General features: G+C 48.3%; 1 protein-coding gene across 6 annotated transcripts in view; it reads left to right on the top strand.

The window, feature by feature from the left end:
• The first annotated feature begins 512 nt into the window (after positions 1–512).
• CREB3L1 (cAMP responsive element binding protein 3 like 1) overlaps positions 513–23,164 on the top strand; it is a 61,428-nt gene continuing 38,776 nt past the window's right edge. For 3 of the 6 annotated variants that reach the window (XM_027705958.1, XM_027705949.1, XM_027705901.1), the window contains exons 1-2: positions 513–1,485; positions 9,905–9,987. In XM_027705958.1, coding sequence (XP_027561759.1) covers positions 9,965–9,987 — 23 coding nt within the window. In that variant the 5' untranslated portion in view covers positions 513–1,485; positions 9,905–9,964. Of the gene's footprint in view, positions 1,486–9,904; positions 9,988–19,262; positions 19,416–23,164 lie in introns of those variants that run through there. The other 3 variants (XM_027705891.1, XM_027705884.1, XM_027705911.1) reach the window with 2 other exon arrangements.

Below are 23,164 nucleotides of genomic sequence, written 5' to 3'. Positions count from 1 at the left end.
GCGCCCCCTGGCGGCCATGCCGGGTGCGGCGTCTCCGCGCCGCCGCCGCCGCTGCTGCCTGGTGCCGCCCGGCGCCCTCCGCTCCGCTTGGGCATCGCCTGCCCGGAGTCGAGGCACCCGCGGCAGGGACAAGTGTTGCGGATTTTGGGTTGGTGTTTTTTTTTTTCTGACTAAAATCACGTTAAATACAGCGGGTTTCTCAGGAACAAACTGCGGAAACTTTCCGAAACATCACCGATAATTTTGGGGTCGTGAGATACACAGGAGGCGTGAATATTCAGCTCTCCTTTTACGTCCCGTGCAGTGGGGTCCGTCCTGATTATCTACCCAAAATACCTCGGCCGTGCCAGGAGGGTTTGGCTCAGCGCCCGCGGCGCACGCGAGGCACACACGGTCATGGACGCGGCCGCGGCAGTGCCGCCCGCCCGCCGCCAGGGGGCAGCGCCGCCGCTGGCCGGCCCGCGCGCCGCACTCACGGCGCCTCGTCAGCGAGCGCGGGGCGGGCGCTCAGGGCGGCCCCGGCTGAGGGCCCGGCTGGGCGGGAGTGCGTGTTTTCCCGCTGCTTCTACTGCTCCGTTGCTGTTTTCTCCACTAGAAAGAGCAACAAAGACTAACTGGAGTTGGGGCCCCAGAGAGAAGATCTGATCAGAACGAGGATTGAGAGAGAGAGAGAGAGAGAGAGAGAGAGCAAAAACACAACTTCACAGCTCTCTTCCTCATTTTTCATCTAAGGGTGAATATCTGCAGGACAGGCAAGGCTCTGGCCCACATGCTTCAGGAGGTGGCAGGTTTCAGGACTAGAGCAGCCAGCAGTAGATTCCAGCACAGCAAGTTCTGTGTTCCTTTGATTCAGAGATCGGGTGCAAAGGGCCAACCACCAGTCAATTTTTGAGAAAGAAAACAGAAACAAAAAGGAATTGAAGCAATCTGTTTCTTTTGAAGATAAAGGTGAGGTGACACAAATGTCATCCAGTTTTCTGAGCATGTCTGTATTGCCTGTGTTACACTCACAGGTCAAATGCAGCATGAAGACAATGAGAATATCCAACTGGCTGTGCCACAAATACTGGCTGTTCCCTACTTTCTTAGAGCTAAAAGAAAATTCAGTAAATTTTGGAGTTGAATGCTTCATCCTCTTCCCTCACATGCTAGTGGAGGTGACAGATGTTTCCTCGGGGCCTGTTATTTTAGACACCTCCATGGTTTATATATCTCTGGAAGCCTGGTGCGTGGAATTGGATGTCACAGACAAGCTGAAAATAACTTCTTTGTGCTCGTATACAGACTCTGGTATCTATTGGCCCATGTGAAAAAACTCCAAATTGAATCATGTTATCTGTGCCTGGCAGATGCATTGAGATGTACAGATGGAGCAATGATGAGTTAAAGTGAAGCGGAAGTGTTCTGTGGAGAGCACTGGCAAGAACTCTGCAGTAACATTGTGCACAGCAGAACCACCGTGACATAGCCCTCATGATTGTTTTGGTAAGATATGGAGTAGCATACAGAGGAAAAATTCATATTTAGAACAATATGCAATTCCCTGTGGGATCGTGACATAGAACTGGACAGACTACCTTTGGGCCTCTATGTGAGAGGTTCAGGAAAATACCTGGACCAGTGGTTGTGGAGATGCTCTTGGATGTGCCTGGACTAAGGTCCAGGGCCTTCAAACCTGCTTCAGGGCCCTTCTCAGTACATGCAGTACCTGGTAGGGAAATTCTGCTGTGGGACCTTGGAGTCTCAATCTGTTAATGCCTGATCGGGTATTTTGGGGTAGTCTGGTGGAAGAGACAGACAAATAAATACGCTACATCCGCACATGCCCAGCACTCCAAAAATATGTCAGGCCACACTGTCTGTGGCACACAGGCAGGTATTGGGCTGCCTATGAAGCACAGCATCAAGGCTAAGACGTAAGAGAATGTTCTCAGGTGAATTTCTCAAAAGTTGAGTTCTTTGCTTCTCGCCTCTTTTTAAGTTTTCCCCAAGTGCAGCCTGGCTTCCTTGGGGTACAGCTCAGGACCAGCATTCTCTGGGAGATGATAATATTTTCCAAGGCTGAACCATTCATCCATGCCAGCCTCCAGAGGATATGGAGAAGCTGTGTAGAAAGGGCCTGGGCACACTCGTCCACACCCTGTAGCCCGCAGTAGGACATTCACAGCCTGCCAAGGTAAACTGCGTGAGCGGTATGGCTGATTCACAGCCAGGGCTCTGCTGCAAAAGCAGTGAGTGAAGAGTGGCAGAACTTTAACTCCTTATGAGGAGATGAAGACAGAATTCACAGCAGAGGACCCAAACTCCTGGCAGGTATGCCCACCTCCAGGGAGCATGTATTTCAAAGGGTTTCTGCTGTACCTCATGTCATCTCTGCATTTAGAGCCTTTTTTTTTTGTTCTTTTGTTGGTTTTTTGTTCCTTCTTAAAAATCACCTTCAGGCATTTGATTCCACTTACCTGATCACTTCCCAAACACTGGGCTTAACCTCACTGCTGTCTCTAGGCCCCTTTGATCACCAATATGCGATGCCTCATCTCCTGGAGCCTAACCCAGTGCTTTCACCAAGAATTGTTCAACCTGCCTATTTAATTCATCAGGGATTATTTGGTATCAGCATGTGCTCCTTTCCCTTTTGTTAAGGCCTCATGACTTCCACTTTTCCCTTGCAACTTCCAACCTCCATGTCCCCATGGTTGTTTGCTGTTCCTTTTCCTTCTTTTGAGTCTCTCTGCCATGAAGTGTCCCACAAAGTGGTGCTTTTGGATGTATGGTGGAGGGGACATTAATTCTGCTCTCAGAGACCTCTCTAGAAAAAACATATTCTTTAAACACCCACAAGACAAAAGGGTTTCATTTTTAAGCTGATGAACAAATAATTTGTCCACAGTCAAAATACTTGTGGTGATAATGGTGCTGTGCCTGAGGGAATTAATTCAACTATCACTTTCCTGCTTACAGATACCTCAGTCCAGCAATGTCCCATGTTGTATCCCAGTCCAAGACTTTTGGACCCCACTTTTGCAGGAGGAAGAAACTACATCTTTGGAAAATGTGGATGAAATTTTAAGTGGCACAGCAGGAGTAGAACCCAAGGTCTTCTGCTGGTTCACTGTTACATGGCACATTTTGGACCTCTCTGTCCAAAACTTTGGATGATGTAAGTGCGATAAGTGGTATAAAATTGCCATTCTGTCTTGGAGGATGTTAGGTCTGTTTGCTCTTGCAATGTCCTGATGTGTGTGAGGCCATACAGGAGTGTGGTAGCAGCTCCCCTTATCTATATCCTATCACTGTAGTGGAAAAAATAACATAGAAATACCATGTAATTGTTTATAAAGAAATTGTGAGTTGTTTTTTTTTTTAAAGGTCTCCCAGTTCTCTTATACTAGTTGCAGTCCAGGAAACTTTGTGTTTATTAAGCACTGTGTAAATTTGCAGCTCTCTATAAATGTAAAATCAATAGCAATGATAACAGCAGCAAAGTGCTCAGTCCAGTCCTGGTAATAACCCAAGAGTGCTAATTTCTTGATAAGGTCACTTGCTTCACACAGGCACCTCCTCTCCATGTGAAAACACAGGGTGCAGCACAGAAGATATTTGTGTTCCCTGACAAGAAAGGAAACGCTGAAAACATGTAATTTCCAGCAGGTGACAATGGCAGGCAACAACCTGAAGGGCTCTTAAAATCTATTGTGGAGGCTTTAGCCCCTCCACTGAGCACTGCAAACACATGTTCTCTTCTAGGAAACCAAAATCTTAGCAATCCTCTGCTTTTTAATCTCTTCTGACAAGCAGATGAGAAAGGGGAATCTTCAGTAACCTGATGGAGTGAGGTTTCTGGAGAATGAACAGAGCAACAAAACAATAGCTTGGTGTTGCTGATCCCTCTGAACTGTGGTCTCCATCAGTGATGCCACCACTCGCAGCCTGGGCAGTTTCTGGGGTTCACAGCTGAGGTCACTGAGTGTGTTTATGGACCACGCTTCCATCTGTTCACAGGTGTCCTGGAGCTCTAATGGCAGATCTGCCTGCTCCAACTACCCCATTCCTGTCCAAACAGGCAGCTGGAAGGGCTTTGGGCTTTTTACAGCTGAAGGTTTAGCACCTCTGGCAGTAACTAAGTCTCTACCATTTAAAAACAGCTTGTATACCCCAAATGGCTGATTGTTGCCTCTACCCTCCACTGTGGCGATTCCCTTAAAGGTGGAACTGCTGCAGACAGCTCTAGTTGGCTCCATGCAGCCTGTTTCTCTTCCACCAGGTCCCCTTTAAACCTGGTTTAGGGTTCCCAGATGGCTTACTGGCCTCTGTCATGACTTCCCTAGGGAGTTCTCTGGTAGACTTGAGACCTCAGGAGTAATCCCTTCCCTCTTCCTTGCCCACTTCTATCAGTGAGCCTGGCCTCGTCTTGCTCTGTGGCAGATCCACAGTCACTTTTGGGCTTTTTCTTTGCCATGCTGCTGCAGTAGATCCAACCTGTCTGCACATCAGTTCCCTTCTGTTTTCTTCTTCCCTGACCTCTGCCTGCTAACATGTCCTTAGGTCCAGTGACCTTCAGCATGGGAAGAAACCTCCTTAAGCCCCTATCCCAAAAGTGGCAACTCCTGCTATAAAATAATAATCATACAGTAATAATCACCAGAGGGTTGGCAGGGACTTCAGGAAGTCTCTGAAGGCATCCCCCTCTCCAAGGTGGAGTCCCCCAGGAGCAGTGCTGGCGTGGGCATGAAATGCTTCTAGCGATCGGGATACCACAGACTCCCCAGCAGCCCCCTGCGGCCCGGGAGACCTTCCTGGGAAAAAAAGCACTTTCTTGAGCACAGCCCAAATCCTTCCTCCTGCAAATTGGGCTGATTATTACTTGTACTTTTTCTGGTGGATCTGGAGAAGAAACGATCGCCATCTGCTTTATAGAATCTTTTATATAATAACAAAACAGCTTTTAGAGTGACCGAGAAAGAGGCGTTTGCTCACTTGCAAAGTCAGGAAATTCCCTGCCAATGGACATTCTTTGTCGGGGATCCTTTGCCAGCATAGGCTAAGCACTAAGCTCCACAATCTGCATTTTCCTTTTGAATGACTCCCACAAAATAAACCAAATATCACATCCAAGGAGATTTATTACATCCCTTTCAAGGGTGAAGCATTCCTCAGCTACATTCCACTTCTGTCTTTTGTACTTAGGAAAGGGGAAAAAAATTGCTGTGATGCCTCTGGATCCCACCCCTCCAGGGCTTCTGTTGTTAATAAAGCCAAGCAGCTGGAGCCAGATTTGTCAGACTAGTCCTGAGTGGCTGGCTCGCTCCTGCTGCAAGAGCAGCACCATCAGAGCAGCTCTAGAATTCCTGCCTCTGCTAGAAGACTAATAACTCGTGGCACCACGTTTCCTCAGTAAAAACACCTTTTGTTGTTCCCAGTGACACCCTATCCCTGTGGCAGCAGCTTGCCAGAGTGGATCTTCTCACTTCCTAGCTGCTCTGGCTTCTCCTGCCTCTGCATGATGCAAGAGTTTGCAATGCTTTTTGGGAGCTCAGATGTGCTCTCAGACACTCTGCTTGCAGCAATTGCTCTCTCCAGGCTTTGCAGTGAAGCTTTTATCCAGATGTGTAACGGAGGATGTGTATAGAGGCAGGACAAGGGGGGGAAACCTCTGTTGTGTTATCTGAGCTTAATTAAGCCTCTCCCTAGGCTGTTGCTAATTGATTGACTCCAGGACTATAAGAGGGAGCAAATTTGCTAGAGCTCATTAAAAATAGCAGAGTTTAGAATTTGAATTTTTTTATTATATAGGTGAATGACTAATGTCTTGGTGACTGATACCAGGGAAACAAACTCTATTCAGTAAATGCTGGTAGGTGGATTTAGCTTTTTAAACCCAAATGAGAGAAGTGGTGAGTACTCAGATGCCTGTTCATCATCGTGTCCCTTGACAGCATTTATAGGTATCACTTAACTGGAGCTCTGATACTGCTTTCTGCCCCAGCCATGGCTGTGCTAACCAGCCTGTCATCTCTTCCAGCAGGTATCAAGTCCATTTCAGTTTCACGGGCTTCAAAACATTTCACAAAATTGACAAAAAAACCCCTCACCAAACCAAGAATCAGTTCTCTCACCATAAAATGCAACCACTACAGGCATGAGTGAGGCCAGCTGTGCAACAGCCCCAACATAAAGGTGTAGTAAATGGAGAGGGGGAAAAGATGCTGTGCCCAAGGGGAGATGCAGGAAGAACAAAGGGAAGAGGACTATCCCCTGCCAAACAGCTGGAAAATTGACTTTACCAAAAATGCTGAGATCGTTTCTTGTCTCATGGTGTTTAGATGTCTTAAGCAATCAAACTCCCTCAGAGCAGGGTCTCAGGCTCGCTCACCCAAGTGACAGATGTCTTCTTCTCAAATACCTGCAGCTCGGGGCACCGTTTGCAAGCCTCTTCTGCAAGTACTACTCCTGGCTTTTTGTTGGTGAGGTTTGACATGATGGAAGCCCACCCTGTCAGGACTGAGACACAGCCAGCGTGCAGAAAAGGCTACAGAAGATAAGGTATATGGAACAGTGTGGAAGTGATATGCACATCTGAAGAAGGAGACCATTATGAGCACAAGGTGGCTGGAAGAGCTGCCACTGCCCAGGTGGCAGCAGGCTATTAGAAGGTCAGCTTTCACAACCATCTCAGCAAATGCTCCTTGTGTCCCTTGGAACCAATTCACTGTGGCTCCAGTCAGCTTTAAAACCATTTCAGCTGGGCTTTAAAGCAATTTAGAATGTGGAGGGGAAGCCCTACTGTGTAGCAAACTTAAAAAGTAGTGTGCACACCCTGGGTGTGAGATGTTATAGTAGATTTGAAGTTCCTCCTATCAGCCTGTGAGTTGCTTCCCTTTTTTCCCTTGCAAGGGCAGACTGGTGTCCTACTTCCTCTGACTCTTCATCCTCAAAGAAGATGTTCATCTCTCCTGAAGAGGTTTCTGTGCATTGTATGAAGGTTTTCAGATGGAATTGTCAGCTGAGCAGCAATATGGACAGATGACACCCATGTGTGTTTCACTGTGAACACATCTCTACAGTTGTGCTTGCCTATCCGTGTTCTAGGTCTGTTCACATTTAGGCCCTTCAGAGCCCTTCTGAGTTGCTTTTCTGTTCTCTTCTGTTTAGAAAATATTCAGCATCAGTGAGTGTTTACAGGAAAGTCCCAAGTTTCACACTAGGTTTGAAGGATGCTGGTTTGTTGGGTCTCTGGGTTTAGGTAGTGGCTGCAAGAATAAGTCCCTAGGTGTAGCTACGAGGAAGAGGGACTGCCACTGTCTCTGTGGTGAATTGACATTTGTTGATAATGAGAACTGATCTTCCACAAGAAGATGCTGCTGAGGAAAGAGAGGAAGCCAAGTGTCTCCTCCCCAGAGCACATCGCCTTCTCTCTCCTGAGCACACTTGTGACCCTCACAACTGTCTCCCCTACTGTTTGCTCTGTCTGCTTCTTTCTCTTTCTTCTTCTCCTCTCTCCCCAACCACACCCACTATTTAACCATTTAGATATAAAAATAAAAAATAAGAAAACCACCCAACCCACTAGACAGAGGGTTTACTAAAGAAGGGTAATTTTAAAAGCAAGTCTCTGTGGTCAGTGTGTAATTGTACCATTGGGACTATGTGATCTGAGACAAAAATAATCCACTGGGTATCTGGTCAAGAAGGAGAGGATGGCAGCCTGCAGTGAGGGAAGAGTGGCTTACATGGGATTGACCAGGCAGCAAAAGACCAGGCAAAACTACTTGCTGGCACCAGGACTAATATTTGTGTAGGATACTGCAAGATACTCTGTGCTGGGATCATTAGAGCTGCTGTTCAGGTCACAGCCTCCCTTGGTCTGTGCCAGGCAGGCACTGGGTACTTCCTGGAAATTTAATGGTCTTCCACAGAAGTACAGATAAGATTTGACGTATATTTATATATTAACCTGCTCATGAGGAACATTTCTGGTTTGGTCTGGAGTTTAGGGTGCTGATGTTTTTTAACAGTTCTCCATTTTCAAACCTCTGCTTCAGGTACTTTATGAAAACCTGTCTTCTCCAAAGGGTTCATGGGACTGTAAGTCATGCCCTTCCTTTCCATGGAATAACAGAGGATATTTTCACCCCTATAAAGATCAGTTCCTTTGTTTGCAGTTCCTTCTCGGTTAAAAGTGGCAGCAGTAAGTTATGTAGGCCATTCACATAATGTATTTCACCATTATTTCCTCTGGTGCGCTTTAAATGAAGAAGTGAGCCTGGTAAATGCCCGAATATCGCTGCTGTCTGCTAGCCTTGAGAGTACAGTACAGGGGCTAGGAGGACTACACCACAGTGCTTTGTTTTGTTTATCATTCTGGCAGAGACAGTGGCAGCCCCCATCACGTGGAAATAATGATGCTAATTGTCATACTGGGGCAAAGCACCAACTGTTTACAGAAGACCATGATTTTCCTGGCTCCAGAGGTGGCTTGGTGACACCAAGCAGACTCTCATCTCTGTCATTCCTAAGACTGAGTTACTTTCACAATATCCCAGATAAAAGCACCATAAAAATCAGTTTTACTGTGGAAGAAGTTAAGTGTAAGAGGAGGGAGGACTCCTGTACATTGACGCCAATGGCTGGGGATATGGAGCTGTACCTGAATTGATGCCACTTGTGTTTCCACTCCAAGATTTCCCCACCCATCAACTCTTCGATGTTTCACCACAGTCCAGTATTTTCCCTTCTCAAACCACTGTCTGTGCATGAAAGAATTTATTTTTAATCAGAGGCCAGTGCTGGTTGCAGGGGTCTTTACTTTGTGACCTTCAATTCTTTTTCTAGGAGGAGATAGTGGGTTTCAGTACCTTCTTGCTGTGGCTGTCTGTGGGTCAGCCCTTCCCAGAACAGATGCCACTGATTCAGGAGGGCTTGCCGTCTCCCCTTTATTTAAGTGCTGGTTACACAGCTCTGCCAGGATCCATTGCAGTCGTAAACCACACTCAAGGGATGAGCAATTTAGGGTTTGGAGTCATGGTAAACCAGCCCTGGAGACCTCATGCAATTGTTTTTCATCCCTCTTACACCCACAGTTCTGCTAGATTAGAGTTACTACACAACCCAGAGACTTTTTGACTTGAATTTGAGTTGGGAAAGACACACGAAACAAAGGAATTTGTGTTGTAAATTAGGTTTCTCAGATTTCAGTGATTTGTCATGGAAATGTGGCTCAATAAATGCAGTCGTAAAAACATTTCACAAGTTCAAACTCTTCTGATGCTATTAACTTCCTCGGTGTGGCAGGGTACAGTGATTGTAGGAGATAAGGTTAATTTTAAATCATCTGTGGTATGACATGAGACACAGGGAAACATTAAACCTACAAAATGAGTATTAACCTAGAAACCATTCCCTGATCTTAGAGATCTATGTGAGAAGACCGTATTCTAGGCTCAAATTGTTTTCTGCCCCTTCACGCCCCAGCACAAGTCCAACAGTTTATATGCTGCCTCTTGGTGCAGCTCAGGTCAGTGGAACAGCACCCAAATACTTTTCCGTGTGCATTGTGATCACCCACAATCCAAACCAAAAACTGTAATTCAGAGCTCAGTCAATGGGGGTGATCTAAAAATAACAGGATTGAAACCAGTAAATGATGGTTTCTTAGGTTTGCCCGCCTTTGTTGGAGCCAGGGTGTTGTATTCTCAGCCAGTTTCCTGCAACTGTCAGAAGTCACTTAAGAAAAGAGCAGGGGAAGTGAGAGTTCATTCACATTCCCAAGACTTCAGGTGCTCAGGCTTTGAGAAAACTGCTAAATGTCCTGAGATACCTGGAGAGAGAAAGATCTGGCAACACTGTTAGCCCTGTTTGCCACACAAACCAGAACCTCTCATTTCTTTTATACATCTTTTCCTAGAAAAACTGGCTGCTTGTGGCTTGGATGAGTGGACTCTTTGATGGGTAAAAAACTGGATGAATGGCTGGGCCCAGAGAGTTGTGGTGAGTGGAGTTAAACCCAGTTGGCAGCTGGTCACTAGCAGTGTTCCTCAGGACTCAGTTTTGGGACCAGTCCTGTTTAACATATTTATTGATGACCTGGCTGTGGGGGTCAAGTGCACCCTCAGTAAATTTGCAGATGACACTAAGTTGGGTGGCAGTGTTGATCTACTCGAGGGTAAGAAGGCTCTACAGAGAGACTTGGACAGTTTCAATCAATGGGTGATTGACAATTGCATGAGGTTCAATAAGGCAAAGTGCCAGGTTCTGCACTTGGGTCACAACAACCCCAGGCAGCACTACAGGCTTGGGGAGGAGTGGCTGGAGAGCTGGCCAGCAGTAAAGGACTTGGGGGTGCTGGTTGACAACTGGCTAAATATGAGCCAGCAGTGTGCCCAGGTGGCCAGGAAGATCAATGGTATCTTGGCCTGTACCAGAAATAGTGTGGCCAGCAGGACTAGGGAAGTGATCATCCCCCTGTGCTCAGCACTGGTGAGGCTGCACCTTGAGTACTGTGTTCAGTTCTGGGCCCCTAACTTTAAAAAGGATATTGAGGTGCTGGAGTGTGTCCAGCAAAGGGCAACAAGGCTCGTGAAAGGCCTAGAAAACCTGTCTTACGAGGAACAGATGAGGGAGCTGGGTTTGTTTAGTCTCAAGAAGAGGAGGCTTAGGGTGGACCTTATGACTCTCTACAACTACCTGACTCTCTACAACTACCTGAAAGGAGGTTGTAGTGAGGTGGGGGCTTGTCTCATCTACTTTGCCCACAGTGAGAGGACCAGAGGAAATGGCCTTAAGCTGAGACAGGGGAAATTCAGATTAGATATTAGAAAAAAAATTTTCACTTTTAGGGTGGTCAGGCACCTATTGGAATAGGTTCCCCGGGGAGGTGGTGGAATCACCATGCCTGGAGGTATTGAAGAGGTGTCTGGATCTGGTGCTGGGTGATGTGGTTTAGCAGTTTAAGGTTACAGTGATAGTGCTGGGTTGGCAGTTGGAGTTGATGATCTTAAAGGTCTCTTCCAACCTTGATGATTCTATGATTCTGTGATCAGTAGACATTAGAGATGCACAGGTGCAGTTCTGCAAGGCAGGGAGTTCTTGAGCACTTCAAAGAGCCTCTTCCTTAGTGCTGCTGCCTTTGACCACATTTCATGCTTCACGTTTTGGGCTGCTGCTATAATCAAGCTCTTAATTAATCAAAAGCTCTACAGGACACAACAGCACCTGCTCAGCATGCCAAGGAGACACAGGTATTCTAGGACAGAGGAGCCAGGGACTCTACTGCCTTGCCTTGCCTTGGCTAACCTGTTTACCCCACAGTCAGCTGCAGAAACCGCATCTCTCTCCATCTCTATTTCCTTGCTGGGCATCTCTCTAGCAAGCATGAGGGATTTGCTCAGTGGGGCTTCCAGAAGGCAGCTGATAATTTTTATCTCTTTATTTCACATCTCGATCTGTGCATGAAGAGCATGCCACACTTGGCAGCAGCTGTATGAGACTTGTTGATTCAGGAAGTCCTTCTCCTTTGTGCAAGTTGAAAAAAAACCACACTAGGGGCTTTTCAGCCTGGAAATGCTGGTCAAGCAAGGGGCTCTGCAAACTCCACTTAGCGGGGCTTCCCCCAAAGTGGCTGTTGATCAGTAAGAGGTCAGCTGGCTGGCTCAGGTAAACTCCCCTGAGGCTGGGAGAGCAGCAAGGCCAGCTTCCAAGAGCAGCTCTACTCCACTACTCCAAGTGGAGTAGACAGTGCCAGCCTTGCCCTGCCTCCCTGCAGCCAGCGCCAGCCCCAGCCCCGTGCAGGGGAGTTTGCTGCCGAGTGTGACACCTCTGCATGTGCCTGACAGCATCTGTTGCTATGGCAATGCATATTTGAGCCTGAGCCGAGCTGCATCTTTCCTGAAGTTGTGAACTGAGCTTAGCTTTATTTGTTTAAAACCAACCATAACGAGTGATAGAAAGAGAAGAGACACATTACAAATCCCCTTGCGCAGGCCGTAGCCAAATGAGTCAGAGGCACTGCAGGCTTTAATCAGCCCACCTGACGTCAAACCTCTCCATCAGAGGAAAGCGCCGCCTGGAAATGTCAACATGCCCAAATGGAAAGGCCAGAAGGTAAATCTTTTCCTGTGCTCACTCACCGAGTAGGAAAGAACAATTAAAATTCAGCCAGTTCCCTAAACGCATCTTAATAGCAATCTGATTGAATGTTTTTCTCCTCCTGGTCCTTTCTTATCCCTGCTGGTAGCTGCCTGGGGTCAAGGCCTATTGGTCTGAAGTATCTTTCTAATGTAGCATCAAACCCCAGATCCTGCAAGAACAAAGTGTTACCACCAGCACCAAAAAAGGGCTCTGCAGGAAAACTTTGTCACTGAGCTCTCCCACAAACACTCAGCTAACCATGCCATGATAGTGGTTCCCAGTTTCACACATGTGAATGCCCAGGGGCAAAAAGAGCAACTTAGTTTGGACCTATGTCACTTGCCAACCAAAAGCTGAGATGAGGAAAAAAGCAACAGAAATGAGACAATTGTTTTTGCCACAGGTGTCAGCCACCTGTGGGCAGGTCATCGCCAACCCTGATAGATGCACCACAGCAACAGGAAATGGTCGTGGCAGATGCATGTGTCAGATGCATGACCTACTGGAAAGAAAAACCCTCCTGAATCCTTTCTAACAGAACTCAAACTTTGCGCCCCTGTGATACAGACAAGGTGAGAAGGAGCCCCCAGCTTTGAATAAAAAAATCCTTTTCTTGAGTGTATATCTTAGGTGTGCAAAGGGGAGAGGCATCAGCCAAGAACACATATAGCTTTATCTGCCCCTTTGAGGAACATCAGGCTAGGAAGCCTAGGGAAAGCATCCATTCCCAGCCCACTGGTGTCTGCCAGGGGTAACAAAAGGACACATGCAGACATCAGGGAAAACAAGCACACAGAGAAGGAGGAAGGAAGGAAGAATATAAATGCAAACCACACTGCTTAAAAGCAGGGCGGCATTCCAGTTCCTCCAAAGTGCTCCCCACACCCAGCGCTGTACAGCAGCCAACCTGGTGGGCTTCTGATCTTCCCAAATCACTTAACACTTCTCCCTCTTTTATTTTTGTCCTAAATATGTTTTGCTTTGGTGGCTGATCCTGGCAAGGTGCCCGAGACATTACACTGGGGTTGCTTTTCTCTAGGAGATATCTATAATGAAGGTTTCCTCCACCATGTTTCTCTTTTCCCTGCAGTCAAAGTCTGTAATTACCACTGAGGGGTGAGGCAGACAGCACTGAAACAATGTCATTTGAACGGGGGTGAGACATGCCTGAATTCTGGGTTATGCTTTTCTCTTTGCAGGACTGCTTGTGGATCCAGACCTTGCTTTTAACCCTTGACAGTTCAGGGTATGTTGTCCCCTTATTCTCCTGACTGGCCTGTGTGCCCCAGATCTGCTTGGTTCTGACCAGGGCAGATTCTGTTGGATGTAGCCAAGATGTGAGTGTCCAGCTTCTCCACCATGCTTGAGGGATCAAGCGGCACAGATCTGCAGAGAGTGCCCTGTAGTCATCATGTGGGTAACTGGGGGTTTGGAGTTGACTCCATATGGCACATACAGTGTGTCAAAGCAAAGCTGTTGCCATCTCCTTGCCCCAGTTCATCCGGTTCTGTTCCAGCAGCTCTTCAGCTTCCTCCTGTACCAAAGCCATCTGCTTCCCACTCCTTGATGCAAGGTACCTTCTTGGGTTGAAATTCAGTCAAACAGTGTGCAGTTCTACTCTTCATGCTTCCTAGGGAAAGGTTTAGTGGTAGAAAACGGATAAGAGAAACGAGACAATACAGCCCCCTCAGAATGACTGTTCAGGTTGTCTCCAGCCCTGTGAAGGCTGCCTAGGTCCCTTTTGGAAGTAGAGCAAATAAAAAGTAGTGCATGGGAAGAAGAGGAAGCCACCCTCCTCCGCTGTCCTGCAGCTTCCCATTCACCTGAGTTTCCTGAAGGGGAGTAATTTACAGTGTCTTCAAATGCTAACAAACTGCCCTCATACTGAAGTTACACTTCCCTCAGTCACCCTGAAAGGTGTCTGATTCTCCAGGGAGATTGCCAGTCTGTACTCTTTCTGAGGTGTAGAGCAGTGAGGGGAGACTGTGTGTGACAAGGCAAAGAACCATTCTTACTGTGCCATGAAGAAGTGAAGGAGTTACAAAGAGATTTTTCCCCCTATATCAGTTACTTTCAAAGTGGTGAGTTTTCAGGTCTCGTCTTTTGTTATAGTGTTGTATCCATTTACTATTTTGGGGCTTTGCTTTCCGACACAGCTAATCCTGCCACAGGCAGCTCAGCCACATTCCCAGGAGACTAAAGGGGTTCCATGAAGGGATATTGGTAGGATCTGGTGTCTTGTATTCAAGGCTTTCCTTTCCCTAGGTCTTGCATTCCCCCCTTACCTGCCTGTCACTCACTCCTTGTTTGCAAGGCTGATTTAGATCTATTCAAGGGCCCCCAGTTCACCCCAGAAAGAATAATAATTGCAGTGCTGAGCTTTGCGGCCTCCCTTTCATTCCCCTCATAGCATTAGGGTGCTCACTGAAACCATAGCATTCATGGATCCTTGCCATATGCAAACATGCAATTAATATGCTTTTCACTTTCCCCTCTACTTCCCAAGCAAGATAGGGGGAAAAAAGCACAACTTGTGGTACATATTTCCTTATCACATGGACACATGTGTGTCTGCACTTCTCTGCAGTGCTCCAGCATGGCTCGCACCTATCTGTACTTGGTGGTCACTGAAGAAATGTGTCTGCTTGCAGGCAGACATTTAATTTGCTGTTCTGTGTAGCTGCCCACAAAGCAACAGGCAGAATACAATTCAGTCCTTCTTTCAGCTGTGGTAGCAGACTTATGAACACTCTGGTTTCACAGGTTTTAGCAGGGAGCTGCAACAGGTGTGATTTCCGTGCTGGGTTCCCTCTCTGTCCCACTGCTGCTTACTGGTGGTGGGAGCAGGTGTGCTGGGTACCTGCCTGGGAGAGCACACAGGAGGAGGAAGGAAACGGAAAGCAGCTGAAGGTGGCTGGATGGAGAAGTGTGTGTGAGAGAGTTTAAACCAGCCACTGGAAGGAAATCAAAAGGGAGACAGATATCCTGGATGAAGCGGGGCTGTGGAGCAGAGGGCAGAGAAAGGCTTCAGGGAGTACAAGTCCTTCCTCAAAAGTTACCTTTTGCTAGAGGATATTTTGCTGTATCCCTCCCCCCATCTTGACTTTTTCCTGGGTTTTTAATTGTCCCCATAAAAACCTAGAAGAAATCACAGCCCAAGGGCTGGATATGTAACTGCTTGTGTCTTCTCACGTGACCTGACTCCTAAGAGCCTGTCTGGGGACTGCAGCACCACATCAAACTAGGCTGAAAGTCCCATTTCCATCCTCACCTTGCTCTCAGTGGGCCTTCAGAAGCAGAGGGGACCTACAATGCAGCAGTTGCTCCCTCTGTCTGTGTTGCACGAAACAGTGAGCAAAACCACACCAAAGCAGTATATGAAGAAATAATCAAATCCAGAGAAAAGACAAAGTGAAATAAAGGCAGGACTGTTACAAAGAGCTGCTGAAGGGCCGAGTATGGAACCTGCATGGCTTCAGAAAGCCTTTGTGGCTAGGAAGATAGCTTGTGGCAGAAACCAGCTATTCCATCCATATGAACACCAACACCAGAAGAATAAACAAGACAAATGGTATCTTTCGCCAGACTTGAAGCAGAAGCTTGGCTGTGGTGGGAGTCCAAAGGAGCCAGCCTGACCCCCAAAGCAAGCTGTTCTAACAGCATGAATCATTCCCATACCAGCTGTCCAGGCTGCAATCACCAGGCAGATGACCTCTCCCGTAACAACAGACCCTGCATGCAGCAGACCGAAAATCACCAACATCTCACCCTACATTCCTCAAGAAACATTCATCCTGAAGAGTCTGTGAAATCTCCTGGCACAGTCTGGTGTGGGGAAGCCAAAAGCTTCAACTTGGCAGGCTGCAGAATGGCCTGGATTGCTGTCCATGTGTTCAAGCCCAGGGACTGCTTACCTTGTCTTGCATGTCTTGCTCACAGTGGTGCAGGGTGAAGGCAAAGCAAATGCAAAGTGGTACGATGAGAGACTTGCGATTCTCTCTCCATGGGCATAAAGGCAGGCTGTGGGAGCAGGACCAGGCAGGACAGAGCACAGGAGAGCGGGATCCCTTTCTTATGATAATTGAGATGATGATTCACCTCTCAGCAGTGATAAAATGATCTTGGTCGCATGTGTGCATTTGCAGTATCAAATGTTGTGAGGCTGGGAAGGCTTACCTGTTGTCAATGTGGCTTGTTCAATCTGAACATATTTGGTTGCTATTTCAGTCTTCTGCTATAATCAGATTACAAGTAAATCTAAGTATAAAATCAGAGAAAATGGAGCTGAAAAGGAATTTGAACGATCATGTCATTCAGGCCCTGCCCCAAGGTTGCTTCCTGATCCACCATACCTGCGTCCCAAGAGATGGCTGCAGAACCTGCTTTTAAAGATGCTCTGGTGAGGGTAACACTGCCACTTCCTGGGCAGTCGCCTGTTACCGTTTGTCCCCTCCAGTGTGGCAACAGAGAGTATTTCTTGCCTTCCTATTTCCTGCAGCTCTTTGAATGCCTAAAGACTGTTGGCATGAAAATCGTCTGTTTAGACCAAAGCAGCCCAATTCCCTCAGTCCTTTTTTAGGGTTCACTTTTTCTCCCATCAATGCCACTGCCCTTCTCTGGACCCAGCCCAGTCAGGCCCCATCTTGCCCGAGGAGTGGCACCTCAGAGACATGGTGTCTTGGCTAACACCACATCCTGCACTGGTCTTTCGCAGAGCAGAAGGGGAAATTCACATCCTAAAGATTTTATAGGAGGATTCCTACATCTGTATCCACACATGGCATTTGCCTTCTTCACAGCCATGAGATGCTGTTAACCCTGTTCAAGTGTCGGAAGCACTACAGTTGCCAAGCCTCTGCTGCAACAATGCTGCTCAGCCTGTCCTTTTCCCCCTCACTGTGGACACTCACAGCCAGCTGCAGCAGCATGTCTGAGTTTTTCTGAATTGTGATCACTTCCCCTCACCCATCAACAGTTTACTTGTCCCCAGGTCTCTTCTGGAGCACAAAACTGCTTGCCGGCAGAAATACCTCTCCTTTTTGGCTCCAGGGGGTCAGCAGCAGCACTCTGACTATCAAGGTAACATTTGCATTGCCTTTAATGAACTGCACTCGTGTCTGACATGGGCAAAGTGTCTGTTTCAAAGCCCTACACAAGTGCTAGGGATGTGGATCCCTATCAGAGCTCTCCAAAATGGGACAGAGCAGCTTTCCAGAGCAATAGGAAAATGGGAGATTCATTATGATTCTTCCTTGCCTGCAGAGGTGCAGCAGTGATAGGCAGAGGAGCTGCATCTGGGCAGTTATGCTCAGTACTAAAAGTATTGAATAGAAGCAGGGTTTCATTTTAATCTTCAGAATGGATTTCACAATCCCTGTCTGAATGTGCCAAAGCATTTTCCCTTCAGAGCACAGACAAACAAGTGAGGTTTACTTTGCTTGACCTTTTCTGATGACACTGCCACCCATGCTGTGCAAACTCTCGCTGACATGGTCTGAGCTTCCTCGGCCTGAGGATAAATACAGCGTGTGTCCTGAGAAAAGGCTTCCTTGTGTTAGCTTGGTCAAGGCACTGAACCAGAAACTCTTGGTTTTACCAGTGAGTCCTTGCAGCTCGAGAAGCAATATCCGTGTTTGGTTAGCGATGGGAGGTGAAGCTGCACCTGCTGAGGCTCTGCCCGTGCTCCATGACCCTGGGCTGTCACTCCATTGCTATGGCAGGGCTTTGTCTCTCTACCCCTCGCAGCTGAGAACCCTGCTGACTGGGATGTTAAAGGAAAGACATCATTCCTCTTCCTTGGAGATGGGTTTGGTTCTTGCTGAAGGGTCTGGACATATTTCTTCTCCTTATCTTACAGTGAAAAAGGTTTTTGTGTTCTGCCCTTTAAACCCACTGGCATCCACACTGACAAAGAAGTTTCTTTACCATTAAGGAAGGAGGAACAGCATTATTTTCTCAGGACAACTCCATCCTGGCTGAATTTATGTCTCTGACCTTTTACCCAAAGGCTCTTTACACTTGACTGAAACATAAGGTAAAAGTAAATGTAACTGAAAGAGCCCATTGTGTGTGCAAGTATAAAGGCTTTTGTGTGCAGGATGCGGCTGCTTGTGCAATGAGTAGCCAAGGAGCACCTTGAGTTGTGCTGTTAGTATTGACACCCACGGGGAATGTGGAGGAAGAGCCTGGATGGATGAAAACCCAGTGTCTGGTTCAAGCACAGGCTCCAGCCAGCCTGAAATCAGCACTTCTCTACCAGGACCCTGCTGGCAACTTTCAGACAGGTTTCCTCCTGGAGAGATGCACAAGTGTGTTTGGTTTTTTTGTCCATATGACTGTGACCAAGAAAAGCCCCTGCTGGGAGCTGGAACTCCAGTCCATTCTCTTTGGGGCCATGAACATAGGGAGAGATTAATAAAATATCAGGGCTTCTTCAAAAGGATTGTTATAAGTGGTTTTCCTGAGTGTTGGTTGGAGTAATGATCAGAGAGGACAGGGATCCATAATCCTATTTATCTGAAACCATATAATCTTCCTGAAGCTCTTTAATGGTGCCCAACTTTAATTACAGAGCAGCCACATGGGCTGCTACAGCCAGGACTACCTGCAAGCCCGGTGAGGGGAGCGGAGGCATGGAGACCTCCCTGCCGGCTGCCTTTCGGGCCCCGTCCCCGCGGAATGCCCATCTTTCCCGGCGCTGCTCCCCGAGGGATGCAGAGGAGCGGCCGGCCGGCTGCTGAAAGGAGGGTTTGTTCAGTTCGTCAAACTGACACGGCTCTGCCAGGGACCAGCAGCGCCCTCAAGTCCCTACGCCGTCCCAGGAGGGACGCGGGCGCCCCGGGGAGCTCCAGGAAGCCGCGGGCTTCGCCTCCCCCAGCGGTGCGGGGGCTGCCCGGGAGGCGGGGGCGCTGCCTCGGGGGGTGTCTGCGAGGGAAGTCCCGCCCCGGCGGCTCCAGGAGCGCGGCAGGGGCGGGTCGCGGCCGGCCCCTCGGCAGCGGGGCACTGACAGCCGCCCCGAGCGGCATCGCTCGCCGCTCCGCTCCCGTCCCGGCTGGCGGGTCGCTGCCCCGCGCCCGCCGCCCATGGGCCGCCGCCGCCGGGGGGCGGGCGGGACCGTGCGGCCGCAGTGAGCCCGGGCGGCCGAGCGCGGGGGGCGGCCGAGCCCCCGCGCCGCGGGCACCATGGACAGTATCCTGGAGCCCTTCCCTGCCGAGCGGCTCTTCCCCGCCGCCGGCACCGGCTTCCTCGACTTCAGCGACTTCAGCGAGGCGGACTTCCTCAGCAATGTGGTAAGGGACCGCCGGCAGCACCCCCGCCCCGGCGGGCCGGCCCCGGCAGCGGGGACGAGACATGCCGCCTGCCCCGGGGTCCCGGCCCTGGGTGCGGGGTGTCCGGGGCTGCAGGTACCCGAGTGCCCCCCTGGACCCCTCTTTCCCGGGGAGACCCCACCGGGGAATCCCATTTTTTTTCTACACTGCGGTTTTTTGAGCCTAATGGCTGGGGAGAAGCGTGCGGTGCCAGGCGGAGCGTGTACAACCTGCCGTGGGTCGGCTCGGGCAGCACCGGAGGCACGGCCGGGTGCTGTCTGGAGAGCTTTGGGCTCAGCGCCTCTGCTCTTCTTTCCCTGTAACTTTTCCTCAGAGTGACATTTGAGAGATGAAGCATCTCCTGCTTGGCGTTAAGGCTGGGCTGATTTACTTTGGAGAGAAGGGTGAGAGGGAAGAGTGACTTGGGAGGAAAATGTGTTGCCAGTCTCAAGAAACCAAAGGGGCATTGTTCACCTCTAGGGAAACCGTCCAGCCTCTCCCAAGAGTCAGGCAAGTCCTCAGTCCAGCAGCTCTCCCTGAGCAGCGTGCACAGGCTCTTCGCTGCACAGCCCGAGCTTTCTGTGGGAGTTTGTGCTGCGGATCCTGCAGCCCCTCTGCCAGGCAGCACCCAGACCTGAGGCAGAAGGGGCAAGGGCCCCACCCTAAAGGTGGTTTGGAGGGAAGGCATCATCCTGGGCATGCAGGGATTCCACTGGCCTCTGAGCGGCTGCAGCCGTGGGACTGCGCCTGCCCTGGACAGAGAGATCTGAGCTATGGCTTGTAACTCCCCTGTTGCAATACTGGCACCTCCCGCATTCCCAGTGTAGCACTGTGGGGACTACCCTTGCAATAGGAACAGAGGACAGGGAGAGGATGAATCCACTGATGAATCTACTCCTGCTTTCCTACGCAAAAAATATCTAAAACCTTTTATGCTGCCTCCTTTGTGAAGGAGACGGTAGAGATGCAGAATTTGCATAAATGTTAAATGCACTGCACTTGGCGCGCAGAGGCACACTGGGTCTGGGAAAGAGATTATGTAGGCAGCTCCATCTCTCAGAAATCTCGCCAGCTCCTAATTTCCAAGATACCATTCTGCCTCAAGGACTGACTCCACTGGGCTCTACGGTATGCAGGAGAGTCCTGGTGTGTTCAGGCAGACCTTCCAATGGCACATCACCCCAAGACTGAGTACTCGCTTGCACTGCGAGGCCTTGCCTTCTTATATCTGAGAGACCTGTCATTAGGAGTCTTGTGCTTTCCCTAATTGCATATACATCCGGTGTGGATGAAGCTATGCTGATAAGAAGTGCTTTATGCCAAGACCATTTATTCCCTTACTGAAATGAAAATAGTATGTATTGGCACCAGACCTTTTACCCAGCTGCAACATGGGCTGCAGTCAGAAGTCAGGGAACCCCTAACCAGAATAGGTGGTACCTCTTTATAGTTAAACACAACTTCTGCCTGCAAGCAGACCCTGTGAAAAAGAAGGTTTTGTGTAAGAGTGCCATCTGGTGCCACCTGCCAGGACAGTGTGTTTAAAGTGTGTGGTGGCCGTGGGCAGGATGGGTCTGTCCTGTCTCATTTAAATAGCCTTTCTGCTTGGAGAGCTGCTTCTGGAAGTAGCTTGCCCTTGTCTTCTCCTTAACTAGATTGCAGTGACTCAGGCATCGTTGTGCTCAGCTGACAGTAGAATGGATTTTTTTTAAATTTTTTTGTGTGTGTGTGTGTATTTTTTTTCCCAACTGCCAGCACCACAAACTTCTGCTGGAGTGCAAGAGTCAAGCTGAAACCTTCTCTTCCTGCAGATGATAAATATAAGAGATTCTGTAGCCACTTCTCGCCTACCAAATCTGTTGGTGATACAAGAGCCAAAACATAATACATCGCCCTCTTTGTTCTCACTCTGCATGACAATGGGGTGGGGGTGGGGGAAGGAATACACTTAGATTTTCTTACTAAATCCAGCAAATCTCCTGGGATCTTGAGATGTGTGGAGTAGTTCTTTTTACATAGAACTGTGCAAAGCATTACTGCACAGTAGCCCACAAAGTTACCAGTGCCTTTGCTTCAGCGAAACTTTTCTATGTATTGTTCAGCAGGCATTTCTCTTAGAGCAGGCCAGGACTTTTGGCCATAAATTGTGAAACTTTTCCTGAGGATGATTTCCTCTGTTCAGAATGGAAGCAGAAAGAAAAGATGGATGAATATTACTGCAGAGGTTGTGCTCCTTTCCAGAAAGAATTACATGTCTCTAAACTACTCCTCTGTCGTCAGTCTTGGCACTCCTAATGAGTCATCTTGGTCTTTAAAAAATGGTTCTCTGTATTGTTCATCTAAAGTTGTGACAAAGAATTAATGAAGGCACATCTGTATATGTATCTTCGAAAAGGTCTGTGTGCTTGCAACAGAAAAAAAAATGAATAAGTGTGGGGGCTGCTTCAGAGAGACCTATCCAATTTGTAGGAATAGGTTGGCAGAAACCTCATGAAATTCAGCAAGGACAAATCCCAACTCCTGCCCTTGGGATGGATGGGTGTACTGACCCACCAGGGATCATGGGGCACTGCTGTGCCCTGGTAGCAAAGGCAGCTGGGAGCAGGAGGGGAGTGGTAGATAGACAGAGGGAAGTGATTATCCCTCTTTTCTTGACAATCATAAAACTGTATCTGAAATACAGTGTCCAGTTTTGGACTGACTGGTACCAGAAAGACGTTGATAAAGCTGAGTGCGTCAAGGGGATTGTCACAAAGATAACTGGGGGCTGGAGAACTTCTCCTGTGAGGAGTGGCTGAGGGAGTTGGACTTGTTAGCTGGAGGAGAGGCAGCTCCAGGAGGACCTAGCAGAAGCCTACCTGCACTGGTGAGGAAGTTGAGCTCCCACCCAACCTTCATGAGGTTATGATTATATGATGGGGTTTGGGTTTGTTTTTTTTTAAATCTTAAGGAGAGTGGTGTCTGCTTGGTAATTGGAAGGGAAATCTCCAAAGAACACAAAATGTCTTTCTTCATTTAGCTTCTGCTAGCCAAACTTAAATAGGATGGCTAATAGCACTGTCAGTCTCCTTTTACTCAGGAGGCATATACTGCTCTTGAACTTAGACAACTTTGCTCATCTTTTTCTACCAGAAGGACCTACGATATGAAGCTAATCCTTCATGCAGTGCTTGTTTATCAATTTCACCTGTTTGTGTCCTGCCCAGTCCAGCATTTCTGGTGATTTCTGAGAGCACCCATGCATTCGCTTACAGTCTACTACAGCTGCACTCAGAGAGCGCTTACTTTCTCTTTTAGCTCCTATCAGTGCTGTGAAACTCTTCAAGACTTAATCTTTTGAGTCAGATTCACCACTGTGCTTCACTAGGTTTGTGGCACTCTAGTGTCAGAATGAAATCAGAATAAAGCAGCCAAACAGGAGTCACATGTTTCTTTTTAACCCAGTACCCCAGTGGGTTTGTTTCTTCCCTCTGTTTCTGTGTTTTATAGTACAAAAAACACCTTCAAAGATGACTTTAGATATTTATGTAAACACAGCTTTATTTTGACTCTACGCTTTTTGAAGCATATACTTTACCTCCTTCTAAAAGAAAGACATCAAGGCAAGAAAATAGCCTGCATGCTAGCTGAGGTCTCCACTGTTAGAAGCTGCAGAATGGCAGTTCAGGCTGTCTCAGGAGTGCTAACCCACTACCTCTGGGGAATGCACAGTAACATGCTTTTTCACTGTG

The sequence above is a fragment of the Neopelma chrysocephalum genome, unplaced genomic scaffold, assembly GCF_003984885.1.
Source record: "Neopelma chrysocephalum unplaced genomic scaffold, ASM398488v2 Primary Assembly neopelma1_24, whole genome shotgun sequence".
Taxonomy (NCBI): domain Eukaryota; kingdom Metazoa; phylum Chordata; class Aves; order Passeriformes; family Pipridae; genus Neopelma; species Neopelma chrysocephalum.
Note: the sequence above shows the minus strand (reverse complement) of the source record. Positions and strands in the feature narration are given on the sequence as shown.